Here is a 24,860-nt window from a genome sequence, read left to right as displayed (position 1 = left end):
GCCTGGGTCTAATTTGCTGCCCTTTTTGTGCAGAGGGGTCACCCTCGCAATTTTGAAGTCCTTGGGGACGTGTCCCTGTTTTATGGAGAGGTTTATTATGTGTGTGATGATTGGTGTGATGGCGGCTGCTGAGTCTCTGAGGAATTTGGAGGGGATGTTGTCATGGCCAGTGGCCTTGTTAGGTTGGAGGGCGCTCAGTTTATTGAGTACCTCATCTGTTGTTACCATTTCCAGCTTGAAGTCGTCCTTGCGGACCCCTAGGTTTTTGTAGAAAGCTACTATGTGTTCTACCCCATAAAGCCCTGAGTGGGAGGGTAGTTTGTTTACCAGTGTTGTGGCTATGTTTGTGAAGAAAATGTTTAAGTAATTGGCTACATCCAGCTTGTCTGTGATGAGCGTGTTGTCAGTTTTTATGTTTATGTTTGAGAATCTGGTTTTAAGTTTTTTACTGCATCCTAGTTGATTATTGAGTAATAATACATCACGTTTCTGATTAAGGTAATCCTTTATTACAGTATATAAATGGTAAATGTTGCATTTATATAACTATTTTATCCAAAGCGCTTTACAATTTGTTCCTCACATTTTACCCATTCACTCCCACATTCACATACAGACAGCATGCAAGGTGCCGACCTGCTCATCGGGAGCAGTTAGGGGTTATGTGTCTTGCTCAAGGACACTTCGACATGCTGCCGGGGAGAAGCGGGAATCGAACCAGGAACCTCCGGATTACCAGACGACTGCTCTACCTCCCGAGCCACTGTCACGTTACTCCGTGTTCATAATAATAAAGTATGTTTGCGCCACAAAAGGTGAAGGGCCAGTGAAAGGTCACAACTCGTAAACTAGGGTATCACGGAACATGACTTTACTATTTTCATTTACCACCATTCGAAGTAAAACCTCCGGGTGGTAAACTCTACTTTACTTTACGAGTGACTTTACAGCTTTACGAGTTGATGAGGACCAATTGAGCGCACAGTAGGAGGCAGTGTTGTAGTACATGACTGCGTTCGGACTCGGAACGTGCAGACTCGGACTCGGACTTGTTCATTGATCAATTTGGTTATTTAATTAAGATTTCTTTTTGTAATAGGCCCTAATCATTTGGCATACAATATATATTTTTTTTATTTTATTTTTTTTATCTCTCTTTCTCCGATTTTTCTCTGTTTTCTCCCTGTCCCAATTTAGTGGTTGTGCCAATCCCCCCCCTCCCCTACCTGGTTGTTGTGTGCATGTTCTCCTACTGGTCGGTACAAGGGAACCCTGAAGTATCCGCATGCTTCCTCCGACACGTGCGGCGACAGCCAGTGGCTCTCTTCTCACCTGGCAGCGAGGGCTCTCATTGGTGAAGTGTAATGCGTGAGAGGTCACGCTGCCTTCCTCAAGTCCTGCCTCCGCTGAGCAAGCGCCCAGACCTGACCTGTAGGCGTCGCTGTCCACAACACCAGTTTCCCACCCACGGCTTCCCTCCCCCTAACCCAGCCAAACGAGTTAGTATAGCGATCAGGCCAAGCCAAGGCAATGCTGACTCCGGGAGTCGAGACCGCAGCCTCTTGCATTGGTGACGAGCGCAATCTCCGCTACGCCGTCTGACCGCCTATTTGGCATACAATATTGATGGCTAGTGCATTTGTTTGGCTATTGTGTCACAAAGTGAATAAACTCCCTTTGAAACGGTGACTGCTGTGTCGTCATTTATGTTTAATGTAGACCTTTTTTTATTTGCATGTCAGCTCTTTGACTGCCAGAGTGGAGTGGACCTTAATGACTTGGACTTGGACTAGGGTAATGGGGACTCGACTCGGACTCTTCTTTGGTGACCCGAGACTTAGTGACTCGACTACAACACTGCTAGGAGGCATCAGTACCTGTTTATCTATGGTGAGGGTGGCATCAGTACCTGTTTATCTATGGTGAGGGTGGCATCAGTACCTGTTTATCTATGGTGAGGGTGGCATCAGTACCTGTTTATCTATGGTGAGGGTGGCAGCTGTACCTGTTTATCTATGGTGAGGGTGGCATCAGTACCTGTTTATCTATGGTGAGGGTGGCTTCAGTACCTGTTTATCTATGGTGAGGGTGGCATCAGTACCTGTTTATCTATGGTGAGGGTGGCATCAGTACCTGTTTATCTATGGTGAGGGTGGCATCAGTACCTGTTTATCTATGGTGAGGGTGGCATCAGTAGCTGTTTATCTATGATGAGGGTGACAGCAGTACTTGTTTATCTATGGTGAGGGTGGCATCAGTACCTGTTTATCTATGGTGAGGGTGGCATCAGTACCTGTTTATCTATGGTGAGGGTGACAGCAGTACCTGTTTATCTATGGTGAGGGTGGCTTCAGTACCTGTTTATCTATGGTGAGGGTGACAGCAGTACCTGTTTATCTATGGTGAGGGTGGCAGCAGTACCTGTTTATCAATGGTGGTGAGGGTGGCAGCAGTACCTGTTTATCTATGGTGGTGAGGGTGGCATCAGTACCTGTTTATCTATGGTGGTGAGGGTGGCATCAGTAGCTGTTTATCTATGGTGGTGAGGGTGGCATCAGTACCTGTTTATCTATGGTGGTGAGGGTGGCATCAGTACCTGTTTATCTATGGTGAGGGTGGCATCAGTACCTGTTTATCTATGGTGAGGGTGGCATCAGTACATGTTTATCTATGGTGAGGGTGGCTTCAGTACCTGTTTATCTATGGTGAGGGTGGCATCAGTACCTGTTTATCTATGGTGAGGGTGGCAGCGGTACCTGTTTATCTATGGTGAGGGTGGCATCAGTACCTGTTTATCTATGGTGAGGGAGGCATCAGTACCTGTTTATCTATGGTGAGGGTGGCATCAGTACCTGTTTATCTATGGTGAGGGAGGCATCAGTACCTGTTTATCTATGGTGAGGGTGGCATCAGTACCTGTTTATCTATGGTGAGGGAGGCATCAGTACCTGTTTATCTATGGTGAGTGTGGCATCAGTACCTGTTTATCTATGGTGAGGGTGGCAGCTGTACCTGTTTATCTATGGTGAGGGTGGCAGCTGTACCTGTTTATCTATGGTGAGGGTGGCAGCTGTACCTGTTTATCTATGGTGAGGGTGGCATCAGTACCTGTTTATCTATGGTGACGGTGGCATCAGTACCTGTTTATCTATGGTGAGGGTGGCATCAGTACCTGTTTATCTATGGTGAGGGTGACATCAGGAGCTGTTTATCTATGGTGAGGGTGGCATCAGTACCTGTTCATCTATGGTGAGGGTGGCATCAGTAGCTGTTTATCTATGGTGAGGGTGGCTTCAGTAGCTGTTTATCTATGGTGAGGGTGGCATCAGTACCTGTTTATCTATGGTGAGGGTGGCAGCAGTACCTGTTTATCTATGGTGGTGAGGGTGGCATCAGTACCTGTTTATCTATGGTGGTGAGGGTGGCATCAGTAGCTGTTTATCTATGGTGGTGAGGGTGGCATCAGTACCTGTTTATCTATGGTGAGGGTGGCTTCAGTACCTGATTATCTATGGTGAGGGTGGCATCAGTACCTGTTTATCTATGGTGAGGGTGGCAGCTGTACCTGTTTATCTATGGTGAGGGTGGCATCAGTACCTGTTTATCTATGGTGAGGGTGGCTTCAGTACCTGTTTATCTATGGTGAGGGTGGCATCAGTACCTGTTTATCTATGGTGAGGGTGGCATCAGTACCTGTTTATCTATGGTGAGGGTGGCATCAGTACCTGTTTATCTATGGTGAGGGTGGCATCAGTAGCTGTTTATCTATGATGAGGGTGACAGCAGTACCTGTTTATCTATGGTGAGGGTGGCATCAGTACCTGTTTATCTATGGTGAGGGTGGCATCAGTACCTGTTTATCTATGGTGAGGGTGACAGCAGTACCTGTTTATCTATGGTGAGGGTGGCTTCAGTACCTGTTTATCTATGGTGAGGGTGACAGCAGTACCTGTTTATCTATGGTGAGGGTGGCAGCAGTACCTGTTTATCTATGGTGGTGAGGGTGGCAGCAGTACCTGTTTATCTATGGTGGTGAGGGTGGCATCAGTACCTGTTTATCTATGGTGGTGAGGGTGGCATCAGTAGCTGTTTATCTATGGTGGTGAGGGTGGCATCAGTACCTGTTTATCTATGGTGGTGAGGGTGGCATCAGTACCTGTTTATCTATGGTGAGGGTGGCATCAGTACCTGTTTATCTATGGTGAGGGTGGCATCAGTACATGTTTATCTATGGTGAGGGTGGCTTCAGTACCTGTTTATCTATGGTGAGGGTGGCATCAGTACCTGTTTATCTATGGTGAGGGTGGCAGCGGTACCTGTTTATCTATGGTGAGGGTGGCATCAGTACCTGTTTATCTATGGTGAGGGAGGCATCAGTACCTGTTTATCTATGGTGAGGGTGGCATCAGTACCTGTTTATCTATGGTGAGGGTGGCATCAGTACCTGTTTATCTATGGTGAGGGAGGCATCAGTACCTGTTTATCTATGGTGAGGGTGGCATCAGTACCTGTTTATCTATGGTGAGGGAGGCATCAGTACCTGTTTATCTATGGTGAGTGTGGCATCAGTACCTGTTTATCTATGGTGAGGGTGGCATCAGTACCTGTTTATCTATGGTGAGGGTGGCAGCGGTACCTGTTTATCTATGGTGAGGGTGGCTTCAGTACCTGTTTATCTATGGTGGTGAGGGTGGCATCAGTACCTGTTTATCTATGGTGAGGGTGGCATCAGTAGCTGTTTATCTATGGTGAGGGTGGCAGCTGTACCTGTTTATCTATGGTGAGGGTGGCAGCAGTACCTGTTTATCTATGGTGAGGGTGGCATCAGTACCTGTTTATCTATGGTGAGGGTGGCATCAGTACCTGTTCATCTATGGTGAGGGTGACATCAGGAGCTGTTTATCTATGGTGAGGGTGGCATCAGTACCTGTTCATCTATGGTGAGGGTGGCATCAGTAGCTGTTTATCTATGGTGAGGGTGGCTTCAGTAGCTGTTTATCTATGGTGAGGGTGGCAGCTGTACCTGTTTATCTATGGTGAGGGTGGCAGCTGTACCTGTTTATCTATGGTGAGGGTGGCAGCTGTACCTGTTTATCTATGGTGAGGGTGGCATCAGTACCTGTTTATCTATGGTGAGGGTGGCATCAGTACCTGTTTATCTATGGTGACGGTGGCATCAGTACCTGTTTATCTATGGTGAGGGTGGCATCAGTACCTGTTTATCTATGGTGAGGGTGACATCAGGAGCTGTTTATCTATGGTGAGGGTGGCATCAGTACCTGTTCATCTATGGTGAGGGTGGCATCAGTAGCTGTTTATCTATGGTGAGGGTGGCTTCAGTAGCTGTTTATCTATGGTGAGGGTGGCATCAGTACCTGTTTATCTATGGTGAGGGTGGCAGCAGTACCTGTTTATCTATGGTGGTGAGGGTGGCATCAGTACCTGTTTATCTATGGTGGTGAGTGTGGCATCAGTAGCTGTTTATCTATGGTGGTGAGGGTGGCATCAGTACCTGTTTATCTATGGTGAGGGTGGCTTCAGTACCTGTTTATCTATGGTGAGGGTGGCATCAGTACCTGTTTATCTATGGTGAGGGTGGCAGCTGTACCTGTTTATCTATGGTGAGGGTGGCATCAGTACCTGTTTATCTATGGTGAGGGTGGCTTCAGTACCTGTTTATCTATGGTGAGGGTGGCATCAGTACCTGTTTATCTATGGTGAGGGTGGCATCAGTACCTGTTTATCTATGGTGAGGGTGGCATCAGTACCTGTTTATCTATGGTGAGGGTGGCATCAGTAGCTGTTTATCTATGATGAGGGTGACAGCAGTACCTGTTTATCTATGGTGAGGGTGGCATCAGTACCTGTTTATCTATGGTGAGGGTGGCATCAGTACCTGTTTATCTATGGTGAGGGTGACAGCAGTACCTGTTTATCTATGGTGAGGGTGGCTTCAGTACCTGTTTATCTATGGTGAGGGTGACAGCAGTACCTGTTTATCTATGGTGAGGGTGGCAGCAGTACCTGTTTATCTATGGTGGTGAGGGTGGCAGCAGTACCTGTTTATCTATGGTGGTGAGGGTGGCATCAGTACCTGTTTATCTATGGTGGTGAGGGTGGCATCAGTAGCTGTTTATCTATGGTGGTGAGGGTGGCATCAGTACCTGTTTATCTATGGTGGTGAGGGTGGCATCAGTACCTGTTTATCTATGGTGAGGGTGGCATCAGTACCTGTTTATCTATGGTGAGGGTGGCATCAGTACATGTTTATCTATGGTGAGGGTGGCTTCAGTACCTGTTTATCTATGGTGAGGGTGGCATCAGTACCTGTTTATCTATGGTGAGGGTGGCAGCGGTACCTGTTTATCTATGGTGAGGGTGGCATCAGTACCTGTTTATCTATGGTGAGGGAGGCATCAGTACCTGTTTATCTATGGTGAGGGTGGCATCAGTACCTGTTTATCTATGGTGAGGGTGGCATCAGTACCTGTTTATCTATGGTGAGGGAGGCATCAGTACCTGTTTATCTATGGTGAGGGTGGCATCAGTACCTGTTTATCTATGGTGAGGGAGGCATCAGTACCTGTTTATCTATGGTGAGTGTGGCATCAGTACCTGTTTATCTATGGTGAGGGTGGCATCAGTACCTGTTTATCTATGGTGAGGGTGGCAGCGGTACCTGTTTATCTATGGTGAGGGTGGCTTCAGTACCTGTTTATCTATGGTGGTGAGGGTGGCATCAGTACCTGTTTATCTATGGTGAGGGTGACATCAGTAGCTGTTTATCTATGGTGAGGGTGGCAGCTGTACCTGTTTATCTATGGTGAGGGTGGCAGCAGTACCTGTTTATCTATGGTGAGGGTGGCATCAGTACCTGTTTATCTATGGTGAGGGTGGCATCAGTACCTGTTTATCTATGGTGACGGTGGCATCAGTACCTGTTTATCTATGGTGAGGGTGGCATCAGTACCTGTTTATCTATGGTGAGGGTGACATCAGTAGCTGTTTATCTATGGTGAGGGTGGCATCAGTACCTGTTCATCTATGGTGAGGGTGGCATCAGTAGCTGTTTATCTATGGTGAGGGTGGCTTCAGTAGCTGTTTATCTATGGTGAGGGTGGCATCAGTACCTGTTTATCTATGGTGAGGGTGGCAGCAGTACCTGTTTATCTATGGTGGTGAGGGTGGCATCAGTACCTGTTTATCTATGGTGGTGAGGGTGGCATCAGTAGCTGTTTATCTATGGTGGTGAGGGTGGCATCAGTACCTGTTTATCTATGGTGAGGGTGGCTTCAGTACCTGTTTATCTATGGTGAGGGTGGCATCAGTACCTGTTTATCTATGGTGAGGGTGGCATCAGTACATGTTTATCTATGGTGAGGGTGGCATCAGTACCTGTTAATCTATGGTGAGGGTGGCATCAGTACCTGTTTATCTATGGTGAGGGTGGCTTCAGTACCTGTTTATCTATGGTGAGGGTGGCATCAGTAGCTGTTTATCTATGGTGAGGGTGACATCAGTACCTGTTTATCTATGGTGGTGAGTGTGGCATCAGTACCTGTTTATCTATGGTGAGGGTGACATCAGTACCTGTTTATCTATGGTGGTGAGGGTGGCAGCGGTACCTGTTTATCTATGGTGAGGGTGGCTTCAGTACCTGTTTATCTATGGTGGTGAGGGTGGCATCAGTACCTGTTTATCTATGGTGAGGGTGACATCAGTAGCTGTTTATCTATGGTGAGGGTGGCAGCTGTACCTGTTTATCTATGGTGAGGGTGGCAGCAGTACCTGTTTATCTATGGTGAGGGTGGCATCAGTACCTGTTTATCTATGGTGAGGGTGGCATCAGTACCTGTTTATCTATGGTGACGGTGGCATCAGTACCTGTTTATCTATGGTGAGGGTGGCATCAGTACCTGTTTATCTATGGTGAGGGTGACATCAGTAGCTGTTTATCTATGGTGAGGGTGGCATCAGTACCTGTTCATCTATGGTGAGGGTGGCATCAGTAGCTGTTTATCTATGGTGAGGGTGGCTTCAGTAGCTGTTTATCTATGGTGAGGGTGGCATCAGTACCTGTTTATCTATGGTGAGGGTGGCAGCAGTACCTGTTTATCTATGGTGGTGAGGGTGGCATCAGTACCTGTTTATCTATGGTGGTGAGGGTGGCATCAGTAGCTGTTTATCTATGGTGGTGAGGGTGGCATCAGTACCTGTTTATCTATGGTGAGGGTGGCTTCAGTACCTGTTTATCTATGGTGAGGGTGGCATCAGTACCTGTTTATCTATGGTGAGGGTGGCATCAGTACATGTTTATCTATGGTGAGGGTGGCATCAGTACCTGTTAATCTATGGTGAGGGTGGCATCAGTACCTGTTTATCTATGGTGAGGGTGGCTTCAGTACCTGTTTATCTATGGTGAGGGTGGCATCAGTAGCTGTTTATCTATGGTGAGGGTGACATCAGTACCTGTTTATCTATGGTGGTGAGTGTGGCATCAGTACCTGTTTATCTATGGTGAGGGTGACATCAGTACCTGTTTATCTATGGTGGTGAGGGAGGCAGCAGTACCTGTTTATCTATGGTGAGGGTGGCATCAGTACCTGTTTATCTATGGTGAGGGTGGCAGCAGTACCTGTTTATCTATGGTGAGGGTGGCATCAGTACCTGTTTATCTATGGTGAGGGTGGCATCAGTACCTGTTTATCTATGGTGAGGGTGGCATCAGTACCTGTTCATCTATGGTGAGGGTGGCATCAGTACCTGTTTATCTATGGTGAGGGTGGCAGCAGTACCTGTTTATCTATGGTGGTGAGGGTGGCATCAGTAGCTGTTTATCTATGGTGAGGGTGGCATCAGTACCTGTTTATCTATGGTGAGGGTGACATCAGTACCTGTTTATCTATGGTGGTGAGGGAGGCAGCAGTACCTGTTTATCTATGGTGAGGGTGGCATCAGTACCTGTTTATCTATGGTGAGGGTGGCAGCAGTACCTGTTTATCTATGGTGAGGGTGGCATCAGTACCTGTTTATCTATGGTGAGGGTGGCATCAGTACCTGTTTATCTATGGTGAGGGTGGCATCAGTACCTGTTCATCTATGGTGAGGGTGGCATCAGTACCTGTTTATCTATGGTGAGGGTGGCATCAGTAGCTGTTTATCTATGGTGAGGGTGGCATCAGTACCTGTTCATCTATGGTGAGGGTGGCATCAGTACCTGTTTATCTATGGTGAGGGTGGCATCAGTACCTGTTTATCTATGGTGAGGGTGGCAGCGGTACCTGTTTATCTATGGTGAGGGTGGCAGCAGTACCTGTTTATCTATGGTGAGGGTGGCATCTGTACCTGTTTATCTATGGTGAGGGTGGCAGCAGTACCTGTTTATCTATGGTGAGGGTGGCATCAGTACCTGTTTATCTATGGTGGTGAGGGTGGCATCAGTACCTGTTTATCTATGGTGAGGGTGGCATCAGTACCTGTTTATCTATGGTGAGGGTGGCATCAGTACCTGTTTATCTATGGTGAGGGTGGCATCAGTACCTGTTCATCTATGGTGAGGGTGGCATCAGTACCTCTTTATCTATGGTGAGGGTGGCATCAGTAGCTGTTTATCTATGGTGAGGGTGGCATCAGTAGCTGTTTATCTATGGTGAGGGTGGCATCAGTACCTGTTCATCTATGGTGAGGGTGGCATCAGTACCTGTTTATCTATGGTGAGGGTGGCATCAGTACCTGTTCATCTATGGTGAGGGTGGCATCAGTACCTGTTTATCTATGGTGAGGGTGGCAGCAGTACCTGTTTATCTATGGTGGTGAGGGTGGCATCAGTAGCTGTTTATCTATGGTGAGGGTGGCATCAGTACCTGTTTATCTATGGTGAGGGTGACATCAGTACCTGTTTATCTATGGTGGTGAGGGAGGCAGCAGTACCTGTTTATCTATGGTGAGGGTGGCATCAGTACCTGTTTATCTATGGTGAGGGTGGCAGCAGTACCTGTTTATCTATGGTGAGGGTGGCATCAGTACCTGTTTATCTATGGTGAGGGTGGCATCAGTACCTGTTTATCTATGGTGAGGGTGGCATCAGTACCTGTTCATCTATGGTGAGGGTGGCATCAGTACCTGTTTTTTCTATGGTGAGGGTGGCAGCAGTACCTGTTTATCTATGGTGAGGGTGGCATCAGTAGCTGTTTATCTATGGTGAGGGTGGCATCAGTACCTGTTTATCTATGGTGAGGGTGGCATCAGTACCTGTTTATCTATGGTGAGGGTGACATCAGTAGCTGTTTATCTATGGTGAGGGTGGCATCAGTACCTGTTCATCTATGGTGAGGGTGGCATCAGTAGCTGTTTATCTATGGTGAGGGTGGCATCAGTACCTGTTTATCTATGGTGAGGGTGACATCAGTACCTGTTTATCTATGGTGGTGAGTGAGGCAGCAGTACCTGTTTATCTATGGTGAGGGTGGCATCAGTACCTGTTTATCTATGGTGAGGGTGGCAGCAGTACCTGTTTATCTATGGTGAGGGTGGCATCAGTACCTGTTTATCTATGGTGAGGGTGGCATCAGTACCTGTTTATCTATGGTGAGGGTGGCATCAGTACCTGTTCATCTATGGTGAGGGTGGCATCAGTACCTGTTTATCTATGGTGAGGGTGGCAGCAGTACCTGTTTATCTATGGTGAGGGTGGCATCAGTAGCTGTTTATCTATGGTGAGGGTGGCATCAGTACCTGTTTATCTATGGTGAGGGTGGCATCAGTACCTGTTTATCTATGGTGAGGGTGACATCAGTAGCTGTTTATCTATGGTGAGGGTGGCATCAGTACCTGTTCATCTATGGTGAGGGTGGCATCAGTAGCTGTTCATCTATGGTGAGGGTGGCATCAGTACCTGTTTATCTATGGTGAGGGTGGCATCAGTACCTGTTTATCTATGGTGAGGGTGGCATCAGTACCTGTTCATCTATGGTGAGGGTGGCATCAGTACCTGTTTATCTATGGTGAGGGTGGCAGCAGTACCTGTTTATCTATGGTGAGGGTGGCATCAGTAGCTGTTTATCTATGGTGAGGGTGGCATCAGTACCTGTTTATCTATGGTGAGGGTGGCATCAGTACCTGTTTATCTATGGTGAGGGTGACATCAGTAGCTGTTTATCTATGGTGAGGGTGGCATCAGTACCTGTTCATCTATGGTGAGGGTGGCATCAGTAGCTGTTTATCTATGGTGAGGGTGGCATCAGTACCTGTTTATCTATGGTGAGGGTGACATCAGTACCTGTTTATCTATGGTGGTGAGGGAGGCAGCAGTACCTGTTTATCTATGGTGAGGGTGGCATCAGTACCTGTTTATCTATGGTGAGGGTGGCAGCAGTACCTGTTTATCTATGGTGAGGGTGGCATCAGTACCTGTTTATCTATGGTGAGGGTGGCATCAGTACCTGTTTATCTATGGTGAGGGTGGCATCAGTACCTGTTCATCTATGGTGAGGGTGGCATCAGTACCTGTTTATCTATGGTGAGGGTGGCAGCAGTACCTGTTTATCTATGGTGAGGGTGGCATCAGTAGCTGTTTATCTATGGTGAGGGTGGCATCAGTACCTGTTTATCTATGGTGAGGGTGGCATCAGTACCTGTTTATCTATGGTGAGGGTGACATCAGTAGCTGTTTATCTATGGTGAGGGTGGCATCAGTACCTGTTCATCTATGGTGAGGGTGGCATCAGTAGCTGTTTATCTATGGTGAGGGTGGCTTCAGTAGCTGTTTATCTATGGTGAGGGTGACATCAGTACCTGTTTATCTATGGTGAGGGTGGCAGCAGTACCTGTTTATCTATGGTGGTGAGGGTGGCATCAGTACCTGTTTATCTATGGTGGTGAGGGTGGCATCAGTAGCTGTTTATCTATGGTGGTGAGGGTGGCATCAGTACCTGTTTATCTATGGTGAGGGTGGCTTCAGTACCTGTTTATCTATGGTGAGGGTGGCATCAGTACCTGTTTATCTATGGTGAGGGTGGCATCAGTACATGTTTATCTATGGTGAGGGTGGCATCAGTACCTGTTTATCTATGGTGAGGGTGGCATCAGTACCTGTTTATCTATGGTGAGGGTGGCTTCAGTACCTGTTTATCTATGGTGAGGGTGGCATCAGTACCTGTTTATCTATGGTGAGGGTGGCAGCGGTACCTGTTTATCTATGGTGAGTGTGGCATCAGTACCTGTTTATCTATGGTGAGGGAGGCATCAGTACCTGTTTATCTATGGTGAGGGTGGCATCAGTACCTGTTTATCTATGGTGAGGGAGGCATCAGTACCTGTTTATCTATGGTGAGGGTGGCATCAGTACCTGTTCATCTATGGTGAGGGTGGCATCAGTACCTGTTTATCTATGGTGAGGGTGGCAGCAGTACCTGTTTATCTATGGTGAGGGTGGCATCAGTAGCTGTTTATCTATGGTGAGGGTGGCATCAGTACCTGTTTATCTATGGTGAGGGTGGCATCAGTACCTGTTTATCTATGGTGAGGGTGACATCAGTAGCTGTTTATCTATGGTGAGGGTGGCATCAGTACCTGTTCATCTATGGTGAGGGTGGCATCAGTAGCTGTTTATCTATGGTGAGGGTGGCTTCAGTAGCTGTTTATCTATGGTGAGGGTGACATCAGTACCTGTTTATCTATGGTGAGGGTGGCAGCAGTACCTGTTTATCTATGGTGGTGAGGGTGGCATCAGTACCTGTTTATCTATGGTGGTGAGGGTGGCATCAGTAGCTGTTTATCTATGGTGGTGAGGGTGGCATCAGTACCTGTTTATCTATGGTGAGGGTGGCTTCAGTACCTGTTTATCTATGGTGAGGGTGGCATCAGTACCTGTTTATCTATGGTGAGGGTGGCATCAGTACATGTTTATCTATGGTGAGGGTGGCATCAGTACCTGTTTATCTATGGTGAGGGTGGCATCAGTACCTGTTTATCTATGGTGAGGGTGGCTTCAGTACCTGTTTATCTATGGTGAGGGTGGCATCAGTACCTGTTTATCTATGGTGAGGGTGGCAGCGGTACCTGTTTATCTATGGTGAGTGTGGCATCAGTACCTGTTTATCTATGGTGAGGGAGGCATCAGTACCTGTTTATCTATGGTGAGGGTGGCATCAGTACCTGTTTATCTATGGTGAGGGAGGCATCAGTACCTGTTTATCTATGGTGAGGGTGGCATCAGTACCTGTTTATCTATGGTGAGGGTGGCTTCAGTAGCTGTTTATCTATGGTGAGGGTGGCATCAGTACCTGTTTATCTATGGTGAGGGTGGCATCAGTACCTGTTTATCTATGGTGAGGGTGGCTTCAGTAGCTGTTTATCTATGGTGAGGGTGGCATCAGTACCTGTTTATCTATGGTGAGGGTGGCATCAGTACCTGTTTATCTATGGTGAGTGTGGCATCAGTACCTGTTCATCTATGGTGAGGGTGGCATCAGTACCTCTTTATCTATGGTGAGGGTGGCATCAGTAGCTGTTTATCTATGGTGAGGGTGGCATCAGTAGCTGTTTATCTATGGTGAGGGTGGCATCAGTACCTGTTCATCTATGGTGAGGGTGGCATCAGTACCTGTTTATCTATGGTGAGGGTGGCATCAGTACCTGTTTATCTATGGTGAGGGTGGCAGCGGTACCTGTTTATCTATGGTGAGGGTGGCAGCAGTACCTGTTTATCTATGGTGAGGGTGGCATCTGTACCTGTTTATCTATGGTGAGGGTGGCAGCAGTACCTGTTTATCTATGGTGAGGGTGGCATCAGTACCTGTTTATCTATGGTGGTGAGGGTGGCATCAGTACCTGTTTATCTATGGTGAGGGTGGCATCAGTACCTGTTTATCTATGGTGAGGGTGGCATCAGTACCTGTTTATCTATGGTGAGGGTGGCATCAGTACCTGTTCATCTATGGTGAGGGTGGCATCAGTACCTCTTTATCTATGGTGAGGGTGGCATCAGTAGCTGTTTATCTATGGTGAGGGTGGCATCAGTAGCTGTTTATCTATGGTGAGGGTGGCATCAGTACCTGTTCATCTATGGTGAGGGTGGCATCAGTACCTGTTTATCTATGGTGAGGGTGGCATCAGTAGCTGTTTATCTATGGTGAGGGTGGCATCAGTACCTGTTTATCTATGGTGAGGGTGGCATCAGTAGCTGTTTATCTATGATGAGGGTGACAGCAGTACCTGTTTATCTATGGTGAGGGTGGCATCAGTACCTGTTTATCTATGGTGAGGGTGGCATCAGTACCTGTTTATCTATGGTGAGGGTGGCATCAGTACCTGTTTATCTATGGTGAGGGTGGCATCAGTACCTGTTTATCTATGGTGAGGGTGGCAGCAGTAGCTGTTTATCTATGGTGAGGGTGGCATCAGTACCTGTTTATCTATGGTGAGGGTGGCATCAGTACCTGTTTAGCTATGGTGAGGGTGGCTTCAGTACCTGTTTATCTATGGTGAGGGTGGCATCAGTAGCTGTTTATCTATGGTGAGGGTGGCATCAGTAGCTGTTTATCTATGGTGAGGGTGGCATCAGTACCTGTTTATCTATGGTGAGGGTGGCATCGGTATCTGTTTATCTATGGTGAGGGTGGCATCAGTAGCTGTTTATCTATGGTGAGGGTGACATCAGTACCTGTTTATCTATGGTGAGGGTGGCAGCAGTACCTGTTTATCTATGGTGAGGGTGGCCCACTTCATCCTTCCCAGCACCACATCCTGCCAACGCATGGCACTGGGGACGCTGAGGACGGAGATCTTCCTGCCTTTCCCCAGCGCAATCTGATCAATACAGAACAAATCAATAGTCAAGTCAAATGAATCATGTAATTCAATAATCAAAATATCTCATCTCACTCACACCACACTACGATACAGAAGGTTAACCCTTTCACCACACTACACTACAGAAGGTTAACCCTTTCACCACCACACTACGGAAGGTTAACCCTTTCACTACACTACGGAAGGTTAACCCTTTCACTACCACACTACCACACTTTATTTTTGATAAATAAGCATCAGTTTTGATGTCGACGTAGAGCAGAGATTGATGCCATGACGTGTCATCTCCTCTTGTACTGTACATACAGTAGATTTATGTTTCGGACACGTGCTATTTTCCTGGTATTGTGTCTTCTTTGCCTCAAATAGATCCGCTATCAACTCTATCTTTAATCTTTCAAAATGTTCAGTTGCTATCGCTATTAGCTCTATCTTTAATCTTTCAAAATGTACAGTTGCTATTGCATGCACTCATCTGTGTTTCACTACACACATGAGTGCATGCTTACCAACTGTCCGTCTGCAACACTACTATCACCAACATCTAAGAAGGGAGATCCCCCCTTGAATGGCCCTTCTAAGGTTTCTCTCCTCCACACTGCCTGTGGAGCTTTTTTTCCCTATTGTTAGGTTTTAGTGAGTTTTTCCTTACCTTCGCGTGGGGTATGTCTGGGAGTGCTTGCATTCTTTCATTTATTTGCATTCATCTAAAAATGTTTGGACCTTATGGTGTTCTTGTTCTGTTCTTGACTTATTGTTATGTTTTCTTTTCTTGACTTGTTTAAAGAAGACCTGTACGGCCCATGGGGACATTAACGTGTGTTGTCGGGCCCTATAAATAAATTTGATTTGATTTGATTTGATTTGATTGGCTACGTTGCATTCATTTATTTTGCTCTTGTACAATATACACACACTTGGTCCAAACCTCTCTCACATATTTGTAGTGTATACATAGGATGGAAATGACCATAGGGGACGTTTTACTGCACATAACAAATACTGAATACTTGCTCATCTAAATATGGATACATTTTACTATGGCATAGTCTGTTTTGATGAGGATATTTAGTATATGACAGTATATTGACAGTACAATGATACAATGTATATCCCATCTCTATTGTAAGCAATCGTAAAAGAAATAAAAACACACAAAACAACTGTAGCATAATATATTGGCATATACATACACATATATATAATATAATTTGGCATAAACTTTCATTTTTACGCTGATGACACCCAATTATATATACCTATTAAGCCAAATGATTCCTCCCAACTACAAAACCTTGACGCCTGCTTGCTTGCCGTCAAAAAATGGATGTCGCAAAACTTTCTACTCCTTAATGCAGATAAAACTGAGATGTTAATTGTTGGCCCCCCAAACCACAGAGGCCTGTTTCAGGACATCTCCCTCAACTTTGATACCTGTCATGTATCCCAGAGCTCCACCATAAAAAACCTCGGAGTAATTTTTTATTCCTCCCTCTCATTTAATGCACATATAAAAAATGTCACCAAAATTGCATTCTTCCATCTTCGTAATATCGCAAAAATTCGCCCCATTTTAACTCTGGCTGATGCTGAAACCCTGATTCATGCTTTTGTCTCATCACGTCTGGACTACTGTAATGCACTTTTTTCAGGCCTACCTAATTCAAGCATCAAAAATCTTCAACTCTTGCAAAATGCGGCTGCACGGATACTAACTAGAACTAGAAAATTTGATCACATCACACCAGTTTTGTCCGCCATACACTGGCTTCCTATCCAAGCCCGATCTGACTTTAAAGTGCTACTCCTCACCTACAAAATTTTAAATGGGCTTGCACCGCTCTATCTATCCGATCTCATCTCCCGATACTCGCCCGCTCGTGCTCTGCGCTCACAAAATGCGGGGCTTCTATCGATCCCTAGGGTTAAAAAGAAATCCGCCGGCCACAGAGCCTTTGTCTACTGCGCTCCCTACCTGTGGAACAAATTACCTGCCGTCATCAGGTGCGCCTGCTCTGTCGAAGCTTTTAAATCCCTGCTTAAGACTCATCTTTTCTCTCTCTCCTTCAACCTACCCTGATCTCACCTGGTCGGGGACTGACCTTTAGATTAATCTGTCTAGTTTAGTTAGGGTACAGGGTACTACATGGTACCACTGGGTAGTTTACTACAGGGTAGTTTAGTTAGGGTACAGGGTGCTGCATGGTACCACAGGGTACTGCATGGTACTACATGGCACTACAGGGTACTACATGGCTCTACATGGTACTACATGGCACTACATGGCACTACATGGCACTACAGGGTACTACATGGTACTACATGGTACTACAGGGCACTACGGGGTACTACATGGTACTACAGGGTACTACAGGGTACTACAGGGTATTACGGGGTACTACATGGCACTACAGGGTACTACATGTCTGCTCTTTTGCAGCACCACAAACATGGGAACTCTCTAACTCTTCCCCCCCCCCCCCTCCCTCCCCCATCTCTCTGAGTGCCCGTCTCCTGGCGCTGACTAAGGTGATGGATGCCTCGGTGTTGTGAAGGATCAGATTAAACCGAATATGTATATTTATTTATATATATATATTTAATTGTATTTGTATATCGTTTGATATCCCCTGTATATTCCTTGTACAATATGCATTGAATATCCCCGTTTCTACTAAACAGCCCATAATAGTTTCATTCTACCATTGGACGAGAACCTGGCGCCAGGTTGCCATACCCCTAGGTCCAAGTTCAATCGTGCCGCCTAACATGTCGAGGCAACCCCCGGTTCCGCGCAGTAATATGCCGGGCGAAATACGAATGGTACTATTTGTTCATAGCGCATATATATATGCCGCTCGTAAAGTAGAACTTTCTTTTAGTCCAGTTCTTTACCCTCCAACAGAGTGACAGACGCAAAAGCCTCCCCACGACGCACGTGCGGGGTAGTAAGGCCTACTTGGCCCAGAATAGGCATTGAGATATCGTGTAGATTAATAGTTGAATGGTCATAGTTTGGCACCATACCGTCGAGTTGGACGTATTCTATTAAGCTAATAATAGTCTATTTATGTATGGTGCATCGTTCGGTTAGAGCTCTACAGTTATCAGTACCCCCATCGTTCCTGACGTTATCTGGACGCTTATCCAGGCTGGTCAGACCCCTAGTGGTGATTGCATCCGAGGAGCTCCGGGCCAAGAGCGACTGGGCCTGTATATTGGATTACTCTACCCAGACGACGGCGAGCCTTCCACGGCTCTTGGATTATGCTTTGTGTGCTTTGATTATTCCATGGATAAAGGCCAACACTGCCGAGTGTTGGAATTACCCCCCGGAGAGGACTCCAGGTGAGGCGGCGCTCTACACGTGAGGTCGCACCACGTCTCTCCGTTGTGGACCGGCAGATACCGTTCCACAGAGGGTCCAGCTGTATTCGTCTGCGGCCCGAGGTTCTGTGGGCACCGTGTCCAAGACTTTGGATTCTCCCAAGACACCGTCGGCCAGATGGGATACCGCCAGCGGCTTCTCTAACCCCCCCTCCTACTGTCTTACAACCAGCGGGACCCCCCCCCCCCTTAGTGTATCCAGCTATAATCATTTAAGTACCATCGCTATCGTTTCCTAAATACTCCAGGTTGTATACTTACTCCCTGCACAACCAGAGATTGGACATTCAATGTTGATTTACCTACGAATACTCATTTGCCATAAAAGTGCATATTCAATATTTCAAATCATAAATGTAATTAAGTGAATGTTGTATACACCTTTTGCTGTATTAAATATTCGATTTGGTACATTTGTGTTGGTTCGTTTCATCAGGTGGGAAAGTGTTCATCATACTTATATCTTGTACTGGGTGGCCAGAAGTTAAAGTACATGAGGTAGTGGTATTAAATATCATATCTAACAATACAGTCAGGGAATTGTACCCCTCAGTTACAATTGGTCCTTCGAGCCGGATGGTAACTAGTGTAATATTAATATAGTGTTATTAATATCGAAATGGCCTATGATGAACACTCCACGAAACGATCCTCCTAACCTAGAACGCCCGCGGCGCAGACGACAGACACCTCAGTACTTAGAGGCTTACACTGTCAGTCAACTACCTAGCCTTCGACAAACGGTAAACGTGGTAAAAGTAGAAAGTAAAATTATGTCTGACCTTAACGACCAGGTTTCCCCGACCACAGAAGCCCTAGTAGGTCCTAATGTAACTGACCAAGCTCACGGTGGGGACCAGGAGGGAATTGACATGCCTTTACCCCCCGCCACTACTCAAGAAGTAGTCCCCGACAAGCCCCGGGAGGAAGACAACCCTACAGAGAGAGAACTCTGCACGGAAGAAGAGGAGGAGAGCGCCGAGGAACTAGAGCTCCAGGACTCCCCAACGAGTACCCCCAGGAGCGGTTCACGCAGGAGCGGCTCACCTCCACTACCGCCTTCCCCCAGCGAAGCGGAGAGGACACTACAACAGGCGTTCCTCGTCAGCCTGACAGCCTCTACCGAACGCGATCGGCTCCAAGCACAGACGCTTAGCGAGCGCGAACGTCTCCAAGCACAGGCGACCAGCGAGCGCGAACACCTCCAAGCACAGCAACGGAGCGAAGAACAGCGCACAAGTCTGGAGATGAGACGAGACGCTTCCAGATGGAAGAGAATATGGCAAGAGACCGGGCCGACGCCCAGCGCGCCGCTGCCGGTGCCAAAAGAGACGCAGAGCGCGACAGACTACAAGCGCAACTAATAGAGCAGCTGATCAAAAGGACAACTCCCTCTTCCTCCGCCAGGGGCTCAAGGAACTCGTCGAGACAACAGTCAAGAGCAGCGTCACCGCAACGAGCAAGCGACCCTGAACTTGACCAACAGACCGAGTCTAGACCCCCCGCAGATCCCCTTCCCATACCGGTCCAAGCGAGACCCAGCTACAAGGAAGGAGCGGCCTACACTGCGGAGAAGCTAAATAAACGATTACAGGATCTGGAAGATTTGATAGAAGAAGAAGAGGGAGAAGAGGAGAACCAAGCCCGACGACAGCACAGTACTCCACCGGACCAGGAGGTCCCATACAGTCCAGGCTATACCCCCGCGGCGCTGCGCTACAGACCCCCGACTCTATTCACGGGTGAGCACGACCAGCCCCGAGGAACAGTACCTGGACCAGCGGGCCATGGTACCCTGCCAGTACCAGCCCACAGCGAGGCGCAAGAGGGGACTCGCCCAGGAGGTCTCTCCCCCAACGCTCGCCGATGTATCAGCCATCCACGGCGTCATACAACGCCACGCCGTCATTCCCAGACTTCGCCTATGAGAGTCGAGCACAGTACACGGAGCTCCGGATGTGCTTAGAGACAATGATGGTGGAGGTCGCTGATGAACGCCACAAGTATGCAATATTATTGAAGCACCTGAAAGTACCGCGAGCGCACAATATAGCGCTAGCCTATGCTACCTCCTCGACCCCATACACAGCGGCCCTTGCAGCGCTGGATCAAAGATATGGACGTATATGGGATTACGTAATCCAGGAGATAAGGCATATTGACCGCCTACCCCCAGCCACAGACAATCGCTCACTAGACGACCTGTCAATCAAAGTGCAGTCCCTGGTGGGGATGCTGGGAGCTCAACGGGAGAAGGGCAGGCATGAGCTGTACGCCAACTCTAACGTTGAGAGGATTTTGGAGAAGCTGCCACCCGCAAGACAGGAGCGCTTTCGGCGGCAGAGGGACTACCGAGATCCCGACGGCCCCGAGCCATCCCTCCTTGATCTGGCCGACTTCCTGGCGAGAGAGGTCAGCAGCTTACGACTGGACACCTTCGGGCGGAGCACGCCAAGCTCCAGAGAGGGACCCAGGAGAATAAGTGATGGAAGAAGATCGGTGACTGTCATGCACCAATCAGAGTCAGTACCGAGCAGTAAGAGTCACAGCACCCCCTCGAGAAAGGAGAAGTGGAAGATAGCGTGTCCCTACTGTGAGAAAGAACACTGGCTGTCACAATGTGACTCATTCACAAAGATGAATGCAGAAGAAGTGAGCCAATGGATAAAGTCCAACCGGCGCTGTTATCGATGTGCGCGGCCCCACATGGCAGCCGAATGCCGCCTAAAGAAAAGGTGCAGCCGGTGCGATGGAGCCCATCTAGATATACTACACGATAGTAACGGAAGACGGCCTATACCTGCACCACGGAGCGGCACCATGGCAAGTGTCATGTACATTGACCCCGCCAGCAGCAACGGAGCTCAAGTGCTCTTAAAGGTAGTCCGTGTGACATTGAGCTACCAGGATAAAGTCATGGACACTTACGCCGTCCTTGATGACGGGTCAGAGAAGACCCTTCTGCTCGCCTCCGTTGCGACTCAGCTGGGACTGCGGGGGAGCAAGAACGAAATGACGATTCGGACAATAAGAAGAGATTTAAAGACGATAAAGGGCGAGAATGTCTCCTTCACTATCGCAGCCAACGGGCAGCCAGAGCGACGGTACAAGATCACAAATGCTTTCACCAGCCAAGAAATAGGACTATCGCAGTACACCTACCCTGTCACCAAGTTGATGGATAAATATGTGCACCTGCGTCAATTACCTATCCCGCTCATAGACGGCGCTACCCCGACCCTGTTGATAGGCTCCGACCATGCAGAACTCATAGTCCCGATTGACCGGGTCCATACAGGCCCCCGAGGCTGTCCTGCAGCAGTCGAGACCCGCCTAGGATGGACATTGCAAGGCCCCCTCGCTAAATCTCTCAACCGAACAGCAGCCACTAGCTGCTTCCACTCCAGAACGACAGAAGAAGACACCACTCTCCTGCAGCATGTCGAGAGGCTATGGACCCTAGAGACAATGCCCTTTAAGAACGAAAAGAAAGACATTCGCTCTAAAGAAGACATTTACGCCATCAACCTACTCGAGCAGGGGACAAAGAGAGTCACAGTCGGCGGAGTGATGAGATACGCAACTCCACTCCTGAGGCGAGAGGGAATGCCCCCCTTTCACGCAAAGAAAGACGCCACGGAGCGCTATCTACTGAACACAGAGCGGCGCCTAGCCAAAGACCCCGCTCAACAGAGTGTGTACCGAGCTGAGATTGAGAAGCTAATCACAGCGGGACACGTAACAAAGATTGACATTAAAGAGGCCGATCAGACGACCGAATCATGGTACGTGCCGCATCACAAGGTCCATCACAATGGCAAGGATCGCATTGTGTTTAACTGCAGCTACCAGATCGGATCCCAAAATCTGAATAAAGAGCTCTTGCCCGGCCCCACACTCGGCCCCTCCCTACTAGGCGTGCTACTGCGCTTCCGCCAGGACAAGGTAGCTATAAGCGGGGATATCAAAGGGATGTTCTTGCAGGTGAGACTAGTAGAGGAGGACAAGCCTCTGCTACGGTTCCTATGGAGAGAGAAGATCGGAGATGAGAACCCATCCATCTACCAGTGGGAAGTACTCCCCTTCGGAACCACATGCAGCCCGTGCTGTGCTACCTTTGCACTACAGAAACACGTCACAGAGGACCCAGCAGCAGATGAAGAGGTCCAACACAGTGTGAAGAACAGTTTCTACGTGGACAACTGTCTACAAAGCGTCTCGACTCAAGAAGAAGCCGAGGCTCTCCTAATCAAGTTACGCGCCTCCCTAATCAAAGGAGGCTTTGATCTCAGGCAGTGGGCCAGCAGTGACCCGCATGTATTGCGCAGCCTCTCCTCCGCAGACAAGGCTGCCAGCAGCGAGACCTGGATGGCGACAATCCCAGGAGAAGCCCAAGAAATGACACTAGGATTAGTCTGGCGCTTCAAAACAGACTCGCTCCACTATAGACACAAACCCTTGGCTCCAGAGCAAGGAAGGTCGGCGGCGATACCGACCACCAGACGGAGTGTGTACAGAACACTCGCCAGACAATATGACCCGTTGGGATGTATTCTACCTTACACCACCAGGGCAAAGATGATTGTACGAGCACTATGGGACAAGGACCAGGGCTGGGACGACCCAATACCCGCACACCTTGCCTCAACATGGAGAGAGTGGGAGACGGAACTCCGCTCACTCCCAGGTGTCAATATACGCCGCAGCTACTTCCCATCCACAGTGAGGCCAGAGACATGCGAGATTGAGCTACACGTCTTCAGCGACGCCTCCGAAGTAGCCTACGGATCGGTTGCCTATTTGCGTGCCCAAGAGATGGGAGGAGAGATACACACTGCTTTCATACTGGCCCGCTCAAGAATAGCCCCACGTAAGCAACAATCTATCCCACGTCTAGAGCTCTGCGCAGCCCTCGCAGGAGCGCATCTAGCCACGTTAATCCAACGTGAACTCACCATTCCGGTGCATAGAACAATCTTGTGGTCAGATTCCACGACAGTACTCACATGGATTAAGTCTGATTCATGCAGATACAAAGTCTTCGTGGGAGTCAGAGTCACCGAGATTCAAGAACTAACAGAAGAAGCAAGCTGGAGGTATGTGGATACCAAACACAACCCAGCTGACGTCATCACCCGGGGAATGTCCCTGGATGACCTAACCCGTCGCAACATCTACAGTGACGGACCAGCATTCCTCCAGCTCCCGGAAGGAGATTGGCCTACGCCCACCCCGAGGGAAGCAAGTAACGAGGAGGCTGAGAACAAGAAGCCTATGTTCTGTGGACTGAGCACTGTCGCCTCCACAGACCCCAACATAGATGATTGCATTACCCTAGAGAGTGCGCAACAAAGAACATTCCTGCGGCACCACCCAGAGATTCAGTAGCTGACTACGAAGAAGCAGAACTTCTTCTACTACAACGAGCCCAGAGAGACTCGTTCCCCGATGAGCTAGACTGTCTACAGGGAGGAAACCCCGTCCCATCAGACAGCAGACTGATTCACCTGGCACCAGAGAGTGACGCACATAATCTCATCAGAGTGGGTGGTCGCCTGCGGAGAGCCCCCGATCTACCAGATGACATTAAGCACCCGATCGTCTTGAACAGCCGACACAAGGTCACAGAGCTGATCATAAAGAAATACGACGAGGATGTGCACCACGCAGGAGCAGAGAGAGTCTTCGCGGAGATCAGACGTCGTTATTGGATATTGCAAGGGAGAGAAGCAGTACGGCGCTTCCAGCGAACCTGTCTAGACTGCCGTAAGTGGCGCGCGCAGCCCAGCATACCACGGATGGCTGACCTACCCCCCTGTCGCCTCCGAATCGGCGACAAGCCATTCCACTCCACAGGCATGGACTGTTTTGGCCCGTTGTATATAAAGAGAGGAAGAGGCACCGAGAAGCGGTGGGGTATTGTATTCAAATGCATGACCACCAGAGCGATACATATCGAGCTCCTTCCGACCATGAGCACAGACTCATTCCTTATGGCCTTCCGGAGATTCATATCACGGAAAGGACAACCGTCTACATTGTTGTCTGATCACGGGACCAACTTCAAAGGCGGAGAAAGAGAGCTGAGAGAGAGCTTCCAAGCTATGGGCCCAGAACTTAAGACCCACCTCGCTCCAGCCCAGATTGACTTCCAGTTTAATCCCCCGAACGCACCCCACTTCGGTGGAACTTGGGAGCGAGAAGTACGTTCTATAAAGACAGCCCTGTATGCCGTACTCGGAGCCCAGACTGTGGCAGAGGAAGTCCTAATGACAGTCCTCACGGAGATCGAGGGAGTATTGAACTCAAAGCCCCTCGGTTACGTCTCCAGTGATGTAGCAGACGTCGACCCAGTCACCCCCAAAACACTCCTAATGGCGCGGCTGGACCCCGCGCTACCCCAGACAATGTACAGGCCCGAAGAAGCGAACGGCCGAAGAATGTGGAGGTACAGCCAAGTACTAGCTGACAAGTTTTGGAGCAGCTTCCTACTTCACTACCTACCGTCTCTACAGACCCGCCAGAAGTGGGTAAAAGAGAGAGACAATTTGACAGAAGGAACAGTCGTCATGATTATTGACCAGTCACTCCCCAGAGCTATGTGGCCGGCTGGCCGCGTAAGCAAAGTGATCACCGGTGCCGATGGCAAGGTCCGAGCAGCT

At 48.4% G+C, this 24,860-nt stretch overlaps 1 protein-coding gene across 1 annotated transcript in view; it reads right to left on the bottom strand.

The window, feature by feature from the left end:
• The window catches only part of LOC311223414 (globoside alpha-1,3-N-acetylgalactosaminyltransferase 1-like), a gene marked incomplete at both ends in the record, with an annotated part of 83,586 nt that overhangs the window by 11,780 nt on the left and 46,946 nt on the right, over positions 1–24,860 (bottom strand). The window contains one exon of the mRNA XM_084308202.1: positions 14,695–14,808. Within this exon, the coding sequence (XP_084164328.1) occupies positions 14,695–14,808 (114 nt within the window). The remainder of the gene's footprint in view (positions 1–14,694; positions 14,809–24,860) is intronic.

Source organism: Notolepis coatsorum (genome assembly GCF_963971535.1).
Source record: "Notolepis coatsorum genome assembly, chromosome: 2".
In the NCBI taxonomy this organism is placed as follows: domain Eukaryota; kingdom Metazoa; phylum Chordata; class Actinopteri; order Aulopiformes; family Paralepididae; genus Notolepis; species Notolepis coatsorum.
Note: the sequence above shows the minus strand (reverse complement) of the source record. Positions and strands in the feature narration are given on the sequence as shown.